The 16,540-nt window shown below is 43.3% G+C and overlaps 1 protein-coding gene across 6 annotated transcripts in view; it reads right to left on the bottom strand.

Annotated features, from left to right (window-relative positions):
* PRKG1 (protein kinase cGMP-dependent 1) overlaps positions 1-16,540 on the bottom strand; it is a 1,423,135-nt gene that overhangs the window by 328,361 nt on the left and 1,078,234 nt on the right. For all 6 annotated transcript variants that reach the window (XM_075612928.1, XM_075612930.1, XM_075612925.1 and 3 more), the window contains exon 5: positions 12,262-12,325. In XM_075612928.1, coding sequence (XP_075469043.1) covers positions 12,262-12,325 — 64 coding nt within the window. The remainder of the gene's footprint in view (positions 1-12,261; positions 12,326-16,540) is intronic.

Genomic DNA, 16,540 nt, shown 5'->3' with positions numbered 1-16,540 from the left:
GCTGTACCCCCTTTTCATGAATCTTGAGGCCATGTCCCTTGCTTGCTTTTCAAACTCAGTGGTAGAGGAACAATTTCTGCATAACCGCAAGAATTGTCCTATTGGTATATTTCCCTTATCTACCTATTGGTATACTGGACACCTGGTGATGAGCATGGCGTGAATCTGCTTGTAGTAGGCCATTAGTTGATGTTTTTTTTCCGAAAAATGGTTGTACTCAATTTCCTAATTTGTCCCTCTGTATAGTAAGGTCCAAAAAATTGATAGTGTTTATTCACCTCATGTGTCAATCTGAGGTTGTGTTCACTGGTATTTAATGCCATGATGAACTCCAATAGGGTATCTTCAGTCCCCTTCCACAGCATAAACACGTCATCAATAAATCGAATCCATAATTTGATATGTTGAGAAAAGTGTTAGAGTCTTTCACCGAAAACAACTGTCTCTTCCCACCAGCCCAGGTACAAGTTTGCATATGATGGAGCACATATAATGCTAATCGCTGGTCGAGGTGGTAGTGTTTGTTATTAAATAAAAATAAATTGTGACGTAGAACAAAATCTAGTAGTTTCAGTGTTAGATCGCTGTGGGACGTAAGGTCGGTGCCCCTAGATCTGAGGAAATGTCCTACGGCTGCCATACCAGTATCATGAGGGATACTGGTATACAGTCCTTCTACATCAAGACCCACCATCACTGTGTCCTCCCTTTTAACGATACCCTCCAGACGTCTTAGTACGTCACTCGTATCTTTCAGATGTGAGGGTAGCGAGTAGACAAACGGTCTTAGTATTTTGTCCACATAAATACTCACATTCTGGTTGATGCTATCTATTCCATATACGATTGGGCGTCCTGATGGTGGTGTCTTGGCCTTATGCACTTTAGGCAAACTGTAAAATGTAGCTATTCTCTGTACTTTCCCCAGAATAAAGTTGTATTCTTTCTGTGTTATAACTTGGGACCCAAGGCCTTCTTTGAGTATCACTATTAGTTCATCTCTGTATTAAATGGTAGGATCAGTCTCTAGGACAGTATAGCATTTCTTGTCTGAAAGAAGTCTGAGATTTTCAGTAATATAGTCTGTTCTATTCAATATAACAGTATTACCGCCTTTATCCGATGGCTTTATTATAATGGATTTATCATCCTCTAGTTCCTTCAAGGCCTTCCTTTCTCTGAGATTGAGGTTGCTATTACCCACAGATTTAGACAGTATCTCTAAATCTTTGATGGTTAATTCTGTAAACACTTCTACATTCAAACTCGTACTCAATGATGGTACAAAGAGGGATGTAGGTTTTAACTCTGTAAATTGAGCTTTTGTAAGGTCTCTTTCATTTTCTGTTATTAATGCATAACATTCCTCCATGAATTCTAGTTCTTCTTCACTCATATCAACCCCTGGAATTTCTCTACGTGCTAGTATCTGTCTATTTTTTTTTTTAAATTGTTGTTGGTGAGAAAGATAACCTGCGTCCCAGAACTTTCTTATGTACATCCTTAAGGACAAAACAGAAGAGGTTTATAATTTGTGAGTTAGTAAGGGTAAGTGTGATGGTATGGTCACTTAAATCCTTCCCTGTGTCCCTCTCCTTCTCGGGTTGTAGGCCCATTTTCCTCTGTCCCTGAGGTCTCTGGTGTTGTCTGTCTCTCACTTTTCCATAAGAGTCAGTGAGTGCTGTAACATTGTTTTGTATATGGTTATTTCTATAGGGGGAATTGCGGGTCCTCCTTTGTTCCTTTTGCACCCTGCATTAAGCTAGTTGTGTTTTCTATTTTGAGTGCTGTTTTTCACATGTGTTTATTTTGCAAGCCCTGATACAGTAGGTATTGCAGGCTTTGACTGGATGATCTAGGGCTATTGACCCCCTTCTGCTATCCTCTGATTGACAGGAGAGGTGACATGGTGTGTGTATAGCCAATGGTAGTACAGGCACTATGCCCTCCCCTTCTTGATGTCAGAGGGAAGTGCTAAAATTAGTTGGCTGTCCAGTCTGGAGTTTGAGACTGGAGGAAGGGCTATGAGTCTCTCCCATCAGGGATGAGCGTGCCTACTCCAGCCCCTAGGGGGCTAGGGAACAACTACTGCCACAAAGGCCTCAAGACTGACACGTAGGTCTCTATACTACCTGAGGTCATGCACCATCCTGAGGCCTGGAAACCTCTGATCAGCATCTGCATTGCTGTGTGTGTACCATTTGCCAGTGACTGACAATAAAGTACCCCTTTTCTATATATACTCTTGCCTTATTTCTCAGTCTATTAGGTAGGGGTAAGTCTGTAATGTGCACCAGTGGGAGACTGACTCTGGCCACCCTAGAGCCACTGGAGCTGGAGGCGCTGACACCAAGAGCGAACTATGAGAAGCCAACAAAAGCCTGTCCTGTTCCCCTTGCCCTTGCGGACCACTCAGCATCTCCTGGACCCTCGCAGGTATGCAAGCACCACAACACCGGTAGCAGCAGTAAGATCTCCCAGAGGAGGGGGGCGGGGGGGGGGGGCAGTGCTACATGTATGTGGCAGTTTTGTGTGATCATCCTCACATTTATAACAGCTGTTTAGTAATATTCTGCTTACTACAGTCTTCAAAAAGTCTTCACTGGAAAGGGCATTAATGATAGATAGTGGTTATCAAATGTAAAATGTGTGCATTTTTAGGCAGCAATTTATGGATCTTTGTAACTGAACTTCTTGTGAAGTGGTTCTTACTAATAAAATATTGATGCATATTAATACTCAATGAGTGTTACTTTTAAATGTGTAGTTCCCGCAAAAAAAGGAAGCTGTGTGACGCCGTTTAAAGCAGCAAAATGCGGGTCTGATCTACATGTTTTATTACTGGATTGAAGCAGGGGGTATCTAGGGCTGAGCTGTGTTAATTTCAGCTTCCAGAGATACCTCCGCAGCGGTGCTGGTCCTTTTCAGTTTAAATGTCCTGTTCAAGTAGGCCAATAGGAAGCTGCACCGCATGACGCCACGGCTTCCTATTGGTTCGTGTGACGCAGGCCATTAAAACACCGCCGCGTTAGGCACACAGTTTCTCTGACTGCAGAGATACCTGCTGAAAATAACAGTTCAGCTCCGAAGATCCCCTGTTTCACACCTGGAATTACATTTTTTTTTTTTAAAGTGAAACCTGTATTTCTGCGTTAAAACAGATGTTTTATTTTTTAAACCTAAAAGCCTGCAGTCGTGTTCACATAGCAATGCAACCTCTGCTATTTGTACTCACCAGGCCCAGCCCACTGAGCTGTTTCCCATGCAGGGAGTTATAGAAAGGGTCATATCCCGAGCCTTTAAATGACTGTGTGTTTCAGGCTCACTTCTCATGGTTGAAATGCACAGTTTTTAAAAAAAATGAGTGCGCAGAGAAAGAGATAGAGAGGGGACACCCGTCACCACTATGGGGAATTGCAGCAGTTTTAGGGTTGTAGAGTTTAGCAGGAAACCTTACTACAGTTTCCCTCAACTATACGATTCAGAAACGACTGTCTGTTCTCAACATTTCAAGGTATAATAATAGACTGTTGACAATGGCTGCCCTGTTTTTTGGTGACTTCACTGTACACTTCAAACAATTCTATAATTTCTACTATTGCAAGCCCAATACACCTCAAACTACCAGCAAGGGGTTCAATCCACACTGCCACCTCCTGCAAATCTTCAATAGATAATGATAGTTTCAGGCACAGAGGACATAGGGGACATCTTTATATATCCAGAAACAGTCATATTTTTAGATCATTTTGTTTGTGAGCAAAATACATAATTAACTTTCAAACCGTGCCAGCAATTGTTTATGTCAAGCTAAGCTACAGGAGAACACATACAGTACTGCATAACTGTACAAAGAAATTGTCTCGTTTATCCTGGGATGGGAAGTAAAACGAACATTAGCTTTTCTTGTCAAAAGCCTGACTCGCTGGAATTGAAGCTGTTTCATTTTTATGATATAAAATGAGGCACTTCCCAGCAGTTCAAGAAACGGATAATTCTTATGTTTAAGCGGGGTGAACATTTAGAATACTTGGGGTATTACTCATTATGCAGCGATAGCGCGATTCGTGTAGCGCGGTGGGCAGGGTTGCCAGGTGGCCTGTCCAAAAAGACTGGACACAATGGTGAAAGGTGCGACGCGCGCGAGAATCGTTGGTGGGGAAGAATGTTATTTATAAATCACCTGACTGTTACGTAATTTTTTCTAAATTTCCCTCCAAGTATTCACCAATTTGCACCAATTTATACTCTATTTCGTAAAAAATCTGGGGAGGAGTATTGGGAGGGGGGAGGGATCTTGGGAGGGAGCGCCTTTCCGGGGATTATTTTTAGGAAATAGAATATGAAATAGTGCAAATTGGTGCAAATTGGTGCATGCTTGGAGTGAAATTTAGAACAAATTACATAATGATCAGATCATTTATAAATAACTGACCTGTAGTCATACGGTACATGGCGAGCAATACTGCACCCCTCCTCATCCTCTCTCTCTCCTCTTATCCTCTCACCCTCCCACCCCACTCGTCATCTCACGCCCCTCCCCTCATCCTGTCTCACCCCCACCCTTCATCCTCTCCCATCCCCCCTCCCTTAATCCTCTCTCATCCCCCCCATTCATCCTCTCTCATCCCCCTCATTCATCCTCTCTAACCCCCTCCCTTCATCCTCTCTCAACCCACTCCCTTCATCCTCTCTCCTCCCCCCTCCCTTCATCCTCTCTCATCCCCCCTCCCTTCATCCTCTCACCCCCCTTCATCCTCTCTCACCCCCTCCCTTCATTCTCTCTCACCCCTCCCTTCATCCCCTCTCTATACCCCCCTCCCTTCATGCTCTCTCATCCCCCTTCATCCTCTCTCATCCCATCTCTCTTCATCCTCTCTCAACCACCCCTCCCTTCCCCCTCACTTCATCCTCTCGCCCCCTGTCTTCATCCTCTCTCACCCCTCACTTCATCCTCTCATCCCCCCTCCCTTCATCCTCTCTCATCCACCCCTCCCTTCATCCTCTCTGACCCCCTACCTGTACCCTCTCTCATCCCCCCTCCCTTCATCCTCTCTCAAGCCCTTCATCTTCTCACCCCACTCCCTTCATCCTCTCTCCTCCCCACTCCCTTCATCCTCTCTCATCCCCCCATTCATCCTCTCTCACCCCTCTCCTTTCATCCTCTCTCACCCCCTCCCTTCATTCTCTCTCATCCACCCTCCCTTCATCCTCTCTCATCCCCCCCATTCATCCTCTCTCAACCCCCTCCCTATATTCTTTCTCATCCATCCTCCCTTCATTGTCTCTCATCCACCCCTCCCTTCATCCTTGCTCACCCCTCCCTTCATCCTCGCTCACCCCTCCCTTCATCCTCTCTCACCCATCGCTTCATACTCTCTCACCCCTCCCTTCATCCTCTCTCACCCATCCCTTCATCCTCTCTCACCCCTCCCTTCATCCTCTCACCCCGTCTTCATCCTCTCTCACCCCCTCCCTTCATCCTCTCTCACTCCTCTCCCTTCATCCTCTCTTATCCCCTTCCCTTCATTCTCGCTCATCCACCCCTCCCTTCATCCTCTCTCACCCCCCTCCCTTCATCCTCTCTCACCCGTCCCTTCATCCTCTCTCACCCCCTCCCTTCATCCTCTCACCCCGTCTTCATCCTCTCTCACCCCCTACCTTCATCCTCTCTCACTCTTCTCCCTTCATCCTCTCATCCCCTTCCCTTCATTCTCTTTCATCCACCCCTCCCTTCATCCTCTCTCACCCCCCTCCCTTCATCCTCTTTCATCCCCTACCTTAATCCTCTCTCACCCCCTCCCTTCATCCGCTTTCATCCCCTACCATCATCCTCTCTCACCCCCCTCCCTTCATCCTCTCTCACCCCCCTCCCTTCATCCTCTCTCATCCCCCCCATTCATCCTCTCTCATCCCCCTTCATCCTCTCTCATCCCCCCTTCATCCTCTCTCATCCCCCCTTCATCCTCTCTCATCCCCCTCCCTCCTCTCTCAACCCCTCCCTTCATCCTCTCTCACCCCTCTTCATCTTCTCTCACCCCACTCCCTTCATCCTCTCTCCACCCCCCTCCCTTCATCATCTCTCATCCCCCCAATCACCCTCTCTCATCCCCCCATTCACCCTCTCTCACCCCCTCTCCTTTCATCCTCTCCACCCCCTCCCTTCATTATCTCTCATCCACCCCTTCCTTCATCCTCTCTCACCCCTCCCTTCATCCTCTCACCCGCTCCCTTCATCCTCTCTCCTTACCCACCCTCCCTTCATCCTCTCTCCATACCCACCCTCCCTTCATCCTCCCTCATCCCCCTTCACCCTCTCTCACCCCCCTTCATCCTCTCTCATCCCATTCATCCTCTCTCATCCCCTTCATCCTCTCATCCCCCCTTCATCCTCTCTCACCCCATCTCCCTTCATCCTCTCTCTTCCCCCCTCCTTTCATCCTCTCTCACCCCCCCATTCATCCTCTCACCCCCCCACTGTCATTATAACCCCAACAGGATAGTCAGAGAAGACACACACACACAAAACAGGAGAAGTACTGTACAAATAAATACACACACACACCAGGACAAAACAGAACAAATACACATAGGCCACAGCCTGTGTGTATGGGGGGGGGGGGAGTTATGTGGGTAGTGTAGGAGGGGAAATTGTATGAGTATAGGGGGGAATGGTGTGTGTGTAGACAAGGCTGGAGGCAAGGATTGAGAGAGCGGGATTGAGTGAGAGGGGGTTAATTGAGTGATAGCGGGGGGGGAAGAGGAGAGAGGGTGTGTAAGAGAGTGAGTAAGGAAGAGAGGGAGAAGAGTGAAAGACAGTGGGGGAAAGAAATACAGGTGTGAAAGGGGGGGCTCGCAAGGCCGTCAACATGGGGGCGAGGAGGGGGGTGGTCCCTGGGCCCAGGAAATCTGTCGGTGGCCCTGCATACTGTACAAGTACTCGTTAATATTGCAATTGTATTATTATTCCCATCCCATTGTTGTACTGTGCTGTAGAGTATGTTTCCATGTTATATAATTGTGATCATAATAATATTTAACATTTTCTAACTCAAACTTCTTAAATGTGTGCCACAATGCATATAAATAACTGCAAAACAGAATGACATTAATTATGTCTTTTGTGTCATTCAAATTACATTTCTATTACTTATTCTAACATGGTTGTCACAAGGTAAGAGACAATTGTTATTTTCCCATGTGTGTCTCTTTTAAAGCATTGTGAGAATTCAGAAGGATCAAAAAAAATAAACTACACTAAAAGGCACAGTAAAATATGTAAAAACTGAAATAAGACAATGGCTCCTACTCAGCACACGGTGTGGATATTTCCCCCCTGCTAGACAAGCTTTGAGTCCCACCTACTTCAGTTGTTTTCCAGGATGGGGAAAGCATCTTCACTACATAATAAATAGGCACCAATGAATGTTTAACAGTTCCGTTGAAGTAAATATAATACTTAAAAAGCTCATTAATTTGTGCTACTTTTCTGATGTTATTATTTATGTGAATCAATATTTTTCTCTTACGAAAAAAAAGCAAACTCTCTCAGGAATTTATTCGTTTGAACTAGGGAATGGTTTACATTATTTGATTATTTAAACAGATAACTATTACAGTAAGCAACCAAGAGTTAGACCAAAAAAAAAACAAATCTTGCCTTGAGTAACAATTATAAAATTATACATCCGCAGACTAAATCATTTAAACAAAACAAAATATCAGTCGTTTTGTAACCACATTTTTCTCATGAGTTTTGTTTTATTTTTTAATGATCTTTATATGAACGAAAAGATATACATGGAACCCCTTAAATATATGTTACAGCCCAGTATAATACAAACAATCACATTGGAAGCCAAATATTTGTGCAGTTCCTTTAGAAATATAGAGTAATTGCTGTGCGCCATTTGAAAATTGTTAAATGATTTTTTCTTCATCCTTTATTTTCTATTTTAACATTAACATTTCTAACCAGATAAACTTCTAACTGGTAACTTATACGTTTAACAAAACAGAGATGCAAACGTGGTTTAAAATAATACAAATAATTGAGATTAATAAGAACATATATATATATATTATATATATATATGTAACGGGTGTTCCCTCTGGCCTGACCCACCCAATCTCATATTGGCCCGTGTAGTCTAACCAGTCCCCCATTACAAGGCGTGTGTGGTGGTGCACCTGCAAGTAACAGGACTCTTGAGTCTCCCGCTTGGTGTTATTAGGGGATGTCATCAGGACAGGTAGCTGAGGTAGTGGGTACGAGTCCAACTTACATCATGTGCAGCGCCTCCACCTCATCAGGATCTGTGCTTCCGCAGGGAGATGGTCCTGGTGAGGAACTCCTTCTTGGTGCCATCCACTGTTGAGTAATCTCACACTCACACAGTGGGGTTCTTTTTCTCAAGGACATCTTTATTGCATACAGGGATGTAGCAGACTGCCCCATGCAGCTGCCAGCTCTAGCCGCACATCTCTCCGTGATGTCCCTTTGCCAGGTACGGCCTCCCGTACTGAAGTGGGATTCCCTTTCTCCTAGGGAGATCACCGCTGTGCCAGGTCCCTGGACACAGTGTGGCGTAGACAAACTTAATCTATCACTCTGCTGCCGCTAGTTACTGCACTAGGGTCACAAAAGTGTTACTTCCTCTCGGTACCTTCGGGTTACTATTTCTTCACCAACAACAACACTAACTGTCAGTGTTGTGCCCTTTATACTCCAGGGGGCAGGCGCATCTCTGAAGTCACTATCCAGGGACTCAGAGCATACAGCCACTCCCTTCCTTACACAGGGCACCACACAAGGGTGTGAGGGAAAACCTCCATAACTACTGTGGGCAGACCTGTATTTACCAGGACTTACTGCCAACAGGGAAGATGTATGCAGTCATTATTATGCATGGCTACATATATATATATATATATATATATATATATATATATATATATACATACAAAACATATATATATATTATACACACACACACACAATTAAGAGAAGACAAGCATGGTCTAACTATCAGCACCAGCCAAGATATATGCAAAAATAAAGGGTGTTGTTTATTGACCCATAACACACAGGAGCCCAACGTTTGGGTCCCCACGGGTACCTTCTTCAGGGAATATATATAAACATATTATTATAAAGCCATGCTTTATGTTTCCTGATTCTCAAATTAGTCTCCAGGCCTCTTAGCTTAACCAGAATGCTGGGAGTGATCAAAGGAATGGAGCAGATGCAAACACACTGGCCCTTATTCTATAAGGTGTGATGATCGCAGATGACTTACTCTAGCATGCAAAGTCTCATTATACTTTAGTCAATGGGGCTTTTCATGTGATAGCACGTCATCTGCGCTATCACACTTTACAGAATAAGGGCCTCTGACCAAACACAGGGGGAAGGGATTCTGTGTGAGAATAAATTCTTATTATAATCCTTCTATGGTTATATCCAGCAACATACCAAAGGATACAAAGGCAGAGGGTTGTAATTCTATGTGAGAAAATCTATACTATAATTCATAAAGTTTGTTTTTCCGGCTATACAAATCCAGATGCTTAATCCTAGAGCCACCAAACTTGGCATGCTATCTAAGGCCAGGTCCCCGCTGCCTACTGCAGCGCCTGCTGTGGCGGACGCTGCAGGGACAAGAGCCGCCCTACAATGGGGCTGGGCCCGCTGCGAGGGGGGGCCGCCGCCCTGCGCCGACAGAAACTCCTGCTTTCAAGAAAATTGAGATCAGGAGTCGCGACGGAGCGCTAGGCCACGCCCCCCGGCGGTTCAGCCAATGGAAGCGATCCTGCCGGGTGATGTGATGGCACGGCCGCGCCCCCGTCACGCCCCCTTGTTCTTCTCCCTACAGCTCACTGCAAACCGGGGGACACGGCTGCACGCATCATCTGCCTCGCAGACGCGCCTGCAGCGCAGGCAGCGGGGCCGTAGCCTAACGCTACGATTATACCTGCTCCAGCTGGGCGGCAGCGCGATTTGGTGACGTCACCGCTGTGATCCGGCAAAGCAGCATGTGGAACTGAAGTCGGGAGGCAGCCAGAGGAGACAGGGAGGCGTGGCGGAGGCGTGGCTGTGAGCGGTTCACCCTCATTTGCTGAACTGCTCACGTGACGCGGCCATCGCTGCCAAGAACAACTGCTCACGTGACGCGGCCGTCGCTGCCAAGAACAAATTCTCATGTCTGCTCTCCAGTCTGCCGCCCTGCAGTTCCAGGCGGCGCACGTCGCTCGAGGTATGTTTATCTTAATTGGATTGCAGCAATTTGTTTTTGAGCCGCGCAGCGTCACGCCATGCAATACCGCCGGTGATTTTGATATAATTATGGCTTAATATGATCAAGAGCGTAGGTGGGGTTTTGGTATGTTTGGCCCATTGCTTCGGGTAACCCCAAACAAGTGTTTGTGAAAACCTCCATTTTTTTACTCTAGCTCCTCAGGGAATTGTCGATTAACTTCACATTTGTAAAGTAGGTACGGTACGTCTTTGGAGGAGACCTAGTCAGTCCAAACAAAGTACCGGTTCAATACTTCCAGTTCCAGTTCTAAAACGTTTTTCTTGATTTTAGCAAAATGCTTCACGCTTCGTACTAACATTTAACTGGAAAATCATGTGAATAAAGAGCTCTTATTTTTAAATCCGCCAATGATTAAAGCTGAATTTTAATAAGTGATGCTTTGGGCTCTGATTACTCACTGAGCGTGCCACAGTTCAAAGACACTGACTATGGCACTGAGTTTGCAGCAGGGGAACCTGATTTAATTCCCGGTGTCGGGTCCTTGTGACCTTGGGCAAGTCACTTTATCTCCCTGTGCCTCAGGCACCAAAAACATGGATTGTAAGCTCCACAGAGCAGGGTCATGTGCCTGCAAAATGTCTATGTGAAGCGCTACGTAAAACTACCAGCGCTATACAAGAATAAACTATTATTATTATATGTAAAGTTAATTTTCAGATACATTTTGCTACAACAGATTTTTGTGTGTTAAATGCATCGTTATTTCTTTAATAAACAGAGACCACAGGCTGTTTATATTTTTCTAATAATTACCTTTAGGGGTGTTGGCGGATAGATATGATTGCAACCGAGTAAGGGGTAAATATTAACTCATTTGAAGTGCCTTGCGGAGGAGAAAGGTGAGTTGGCCAGTAGCCGTGTGTACAGTATTAACCCTGGTTGCATGTATAAGTCCCGTGCTCACAGGTGTGCTGTCATTGACAGGTAGTATATTGGGATGGATTGAGAGGATATATTGTTCACTTGAGGGACCTTTGTGGAAGGTGAAAAGTGGATCAGCTAGAGAGCTCTGTATTAACCCTTGTCCCACATACAGGTAACATGGTAACAGGTGTGTCAGTTAAATTGAATCAGAACCAAGTTAATAAATATCTAACAAAACCAGAGTACTAGTAAATGTTTCAATCTGTTCTACAAATCATATACTGTAAGAAGAATATAGGTTGTTTCAGAACAATGAAGATGTCTATTAACTTTTATTGTACCGGAAGTCCTTCTGCACTAGAGTGTCACCGGTCCTCGGACATTTGCAGTCAACTGATCATGTGAAGGGGACTCCAGTTCCATTTCAATCTGGTCAACTGCTCAGTTGGAGCTGTTAGCCTAATCAACCCCTAGAAAATGAGCATGTGTGCCATGAAGTACCTGTTATGTCAATAGGACCTCTGGCGTGCCTTGTAAATCATAAGTAAGGTGAACAGATGTCTCAGTTTAGCAGGGACAGTCCTGGTTTTTAGCCGTTTGGCTCGGATCCTGACTTTTCTGGCCCCTGTCCCAGTTTTTATCTGTGCTGGCCGCACATGCATGACCGGTGCATGTGGCCACTTATGCGCATGTGCGATCGGCACTTGCCAAATGCGCATGCGCAATCAGCACTTGCTGGTCACTCATGCGCATGCATGATCGGCACTTGCTGACAAGTGCCGATCGCACGGCCGGCAAACACCAATCGCGCATGCGCAATCGGCATTTGTGCATGTGCAGTTAGTGCTAGCTGTTCGCAGATGCACAACATTTGCCCTGGTTTTTCCCGGGGGACAAATATGGTCACCCTAATCATAAGGGTCATCTAAAGGTTAAATAGCAAAGACCCAGTACACATTTAAATTTATACCACTTCTAATACATTTCAAGTACCTAAATCCTTGTCCATTCTCTGCTAGCATAAGATCATACTCTGTATCTTGCATCACAATTATTATTTTTTCATACAAATGCTTACCTCTTCAAGTACATCTGCAAGTTTACTAAGTATTTCCTCAGGAAGACTCTGGAATGTTGGAACACTGTAAAAAGAAGAATATAAACATTAAAATCTTGCATATTTGTTAAGTAAAAAGAAATGCAGGACTATTTAGTATTATTTTATACTATTCTTTCTCAAGGATGCCTGCAAAGATATAAACTTTACAAATGGAATCTATTGAAGTTCATCCATGAAGTAGTTATTCTCATGCCTCTAATCTCTCAAAGTAATTCTCGCTATCTTGAGTTTTATCTATTGTTAATGTCAAGCCAGATCAGCTGGAGGGTTTTTCTGATAAACAAAGCCAATAAACTAGCTCTGACTCATCAAAGATTCTCTTAAATCCCTTGGACATACAGACATATTATTAAGAAAGCAGAGAATATAACAAAAAAAGTTAAAGTAGAATAAAAAGAAGGTAATGTATAAAAACAATTCTACTAGTGCCAGTCAGCTGGTAACATCAGGTTTTATATTTTTGATGCTTAGACATAATTAGGTTATGGTTACATAGTTACATAGCAGATGAGGTTGAAAAAAGACATGCGCCTGTCAAGTTCAACCTATGCTAAATTTAGACGACAGATACTTTATCCAAAGGAAGGTAAACAAAAAAACTCAGAGACACATTATCCAATGATATGTCATAAGGGGAAAAATACATTCCTTCCTGACTCCAAGAATTGGCAATCGGATTAATCCCTGGATCAACATCCTTCCCATGTTTACTTATTTGGTATATCCCTGTATGCCTTCCCTTTCTTTTTTTGACCAAATCTATTGTATCTGCCATCACAGTCTCCGTGGGTAATGAATTCCACATTTTAACTGCCCTTACTGTAAAGAACCCTTTCCTTTGTTGCTGGTGAAATCTCCTTTCCTCCAAACTTAAGGGATGCCTGAGTCCTTTGTACTGTCCTTGGGATGAATAATTATTTTGAAAGCTCCTTGTACTGTCCCCGGATATATTTGTATATAGTTATCATATCCCCTCTTAGACGCCTCTTTTCTAATGTAAATAAATCTAATTTAGCTAGTCTCTCCTCATAAGTAAGATTGTTCATCCCTTTTATTAATTTGGTGGCTCTTCTCTGCACTCTCTCAAGTTCCATAATGTATTTTCTGAGGAGTGGCCCAAAATTGTACTCCATATTCAAGGTGTGGTCTTGCCAACACTTTATAAAGGGGCATAATTATGTTTAGTTCCCTTCCATCCATTGCCTGTTTAATGCAAGATAAGATCTTGTTTGCATTTGCAACTACTGCATGACTTTGGGCACTATTGCTAAGCTTGCTGTCTACAAGCACTCCTAAATCCATCACCATCAAGGATTCCCCTAATATATCCCCATTTCACTTGTAAGTCGCCTGTTTATTCTTGCTTCCCAAATGCATGACCGTACATTTATCTGTATTAAACCTTATCTGCCATTCACCTGCCCAAGTTTCCAGTCTCTCCAAGTCCTTCTGGAGAGAAATTACATCCTTCTCTGATTTAGTATCATCAGCAAAGATGAGACATTGCTCTCTATGCCAACCTCAAGGTCATAAATAAACAAGTTAAAAAGCAGAGGTACCAGTACCGATCCCTAAGGTACTCCACTCAAAACTTTAGCCCAACCTGAAAATGTTCCATTTATGATAACGCTCTGTTGTTTGTCCTTCAACCAGTTTTCAATCTAGGTGCATATATTATTACTGAGTCCAATTTGCTTTATTTTGTACACCAACCTCGTGTGGAACCGTATCAAAAGCTTTTGCAAAATGTAAGTAAACCACGTCAACTGCAATACCCTGGTCTAAATTCCTACTTACCTCCTCAAAGAAACAAATAAGGTTAGTTTGGCATGATCTATCCTTCATAAATCCATGCTTACTATTACTTATAATTTTGTTTTCCATTAGGTATTTCTGAATATTATCCAGTATTAAACCTTCAAGTAGCTTCCCCACTAGTAAAGTCAGGCTTACAGGTCTGTAATTCCCCGGTTGTGATCTAGCTCCCTTTTTAAATATAGACACCATATCTGCTTTATGCCAATCTTGTTGTACTGAGCCTGTGGAAAAGGAGTCCTTGAATATTAAATGTAATGGTTTGGCTATTACTGAACTTAACGCCTTAAGAATTATTGGATGTATGCCAAGAGTATGTATGTATGTATGGTGTGTTTAAAAAGTGTCAAAACCCCTCCACCGTACCAAAGAAAAAGAACCCATGGGTGTATGTGCATGTTTTTCAAAGGTCTTCTTAACATTTTATGCTTGAGTTTTTAGGTAGTTTATGTAAAAATGGATAGGAAGCTGAAAGAGACATGACCCGGTATGCTCATTTGCATGTCACAACCCAGAATCCTTTTCTGTAGCGTAACCATTGTATGATGTGACAATCGAGGGAATAAAGCAGGTTATGGGATCTGTGAAGACATTGAGAAAAACTCAACAGTTCTCTATTTTTGTGTTATTCTTGCTGCAAATTAGGGGTATGTCAGATCAGACAAGGCAGTTTACTCGACACTACAGCAATTTATTATTATTATCATCATTTATTTGTGAAGCACCAAGATATTCCTCAGCGTGGCACAATGAAGTATAGAGTTATATATATATTCCCCAGATGAAGTCCTAGCTACAGGACGAAACGCGTAGGGCGGAGGATTTTGAATATTTCTTAGCATCCCCTATCTTGAATTAATATTTAGCATAATTCCCCTAATATCTGTGCATCCCTTGGACTTTATCCCTGAGTTACGGCTGTAATCTCGGCCGAGTGACGTCAGCAGTACAATCTCGCGACATCAGAGGAGGAACCGGGGAGCTCAGGAGGGCAGCTGCAGGCGGAGGAAACCTACCACAGAGAATCTTGGCGTTCCACGTGGAGAAGAAGCAGACCATCACTCCAGGCAGCAGGACGGAGAGGATTTTATATCCTATATGCTTGTATACTTCTGCTACTTTGTAAGTAGCGATCTACCTTTGCGCATTGACCATTACAAAACATACTTCACCATATTTTGTCTCTTTTCTATTTTGTTTCAGAGAAATCAAGGACTAATATATCCCCAGTCTATTCATGCTCATATTTTATTGTTTAGTTAACAATTTGCACCTGTGTTTTCCCCTTTTCCCTATATATTTGCTATTGTGTGTAGTTTAACACCTAGGCAGCAATTGTTACTATTTTATTGTTTGAATGTTTTAATTTGCGCACTTAGTATTTTATAGTATTTATATATATATATATATATGTAGAGGTATCAGTACCGTGTTAGCCGAGCTTCAATAATCAAAAAATAAATAGATGATACCGTTCTGTGGCTAACGAAATGCTTTTACTTGTGCGAGCTTTCGAGATACACTGATCTCTTCTTCCGGCGATGTTACAATGAATGAAGCAAAAGGTAAACTTAAAAACAGTGTCTCATGGAATGTTAACAGATAACATTCCAAGAGACACTGTTTTTAAGTTTACCTTTTGCTTCATTCATTGTAACATCGCCGGAAGAAGAGATCAGTGTATCTCGAAAGCTCGCACAAGTAAAAGCATTTCGTTAGCCACAGAACGGTATCATCTATTTATTTTTTGATTTTATATATATAAAAGTTAAGTTATATATATATATTTTAAGTTTACCTTTTGCTTCATTCATTGTAACATCGCCGGAAGAAGAGATCAGTGTATCTCGAAAGCTCGCACAAGTAAAAGCATTTCGTTAGCCACAGAACGGTATCATCTATTTATTTTTTGATTATTGAAGCTCGGCTAACACGGTACTGATACCTCTACATATATATATATATATCAAAAACATAAACAGTTACTTATAGGGGAGGATAAACATGCACAAACAGATACAAAGAGGTAATGAGGGTCCTGCTCATGAAAACTTACAATGTAGAGCAGTGGTTTTCAGCTTTTTTTTTATTAAGGAACCCTAGCGTTAGATTGTGATATTCTGGGGAACCCCAACCCTCTCTCCCCCATTTCTCATCTCTCCCCTCCCATCTCTCATGTCTCTGTCCCCCCCTTCCCCATCTCTTTTCTTCCACCCTCTCTTTTTCCCTCCCCATTCCCCCCTTATGTTTACGCTTTTTTTAAGGGAGCTGCCTGCGCGCGCGGGAAGAATCCCTGCAGTGAGAACACCTCTCTTACTTTGGGGCCTGTGGTGCTGTGCTGATCAAAGCTCCCTCCTCCTGTCGGCCAGAAGTTGAACACAACTTCTGGCACCGACTGGAGCAGGGAGAGGAAGGATCGCAG

The sequence above is a fragment of the Ascaphus truei genome, chromosome 8 (genome assembly GCF_040206685.1).
Source record: "Ascaphus truei isolate aAscTru1 chromosome 8, aAscTru1.hap1, whole genome shotgun sequence".
Classification (NCBI taxonomy): domain Eukaryota; kingdom Metazoa; phylum Chordata; class Amphibia; order Anura; family Ascaphidae; genus Ascaphus; species Ascaphus truei.
Note: the sequence above shows the minus strand (reverse complement) of the source record. Positions and strands in the feature narration are given on the sequence as shown.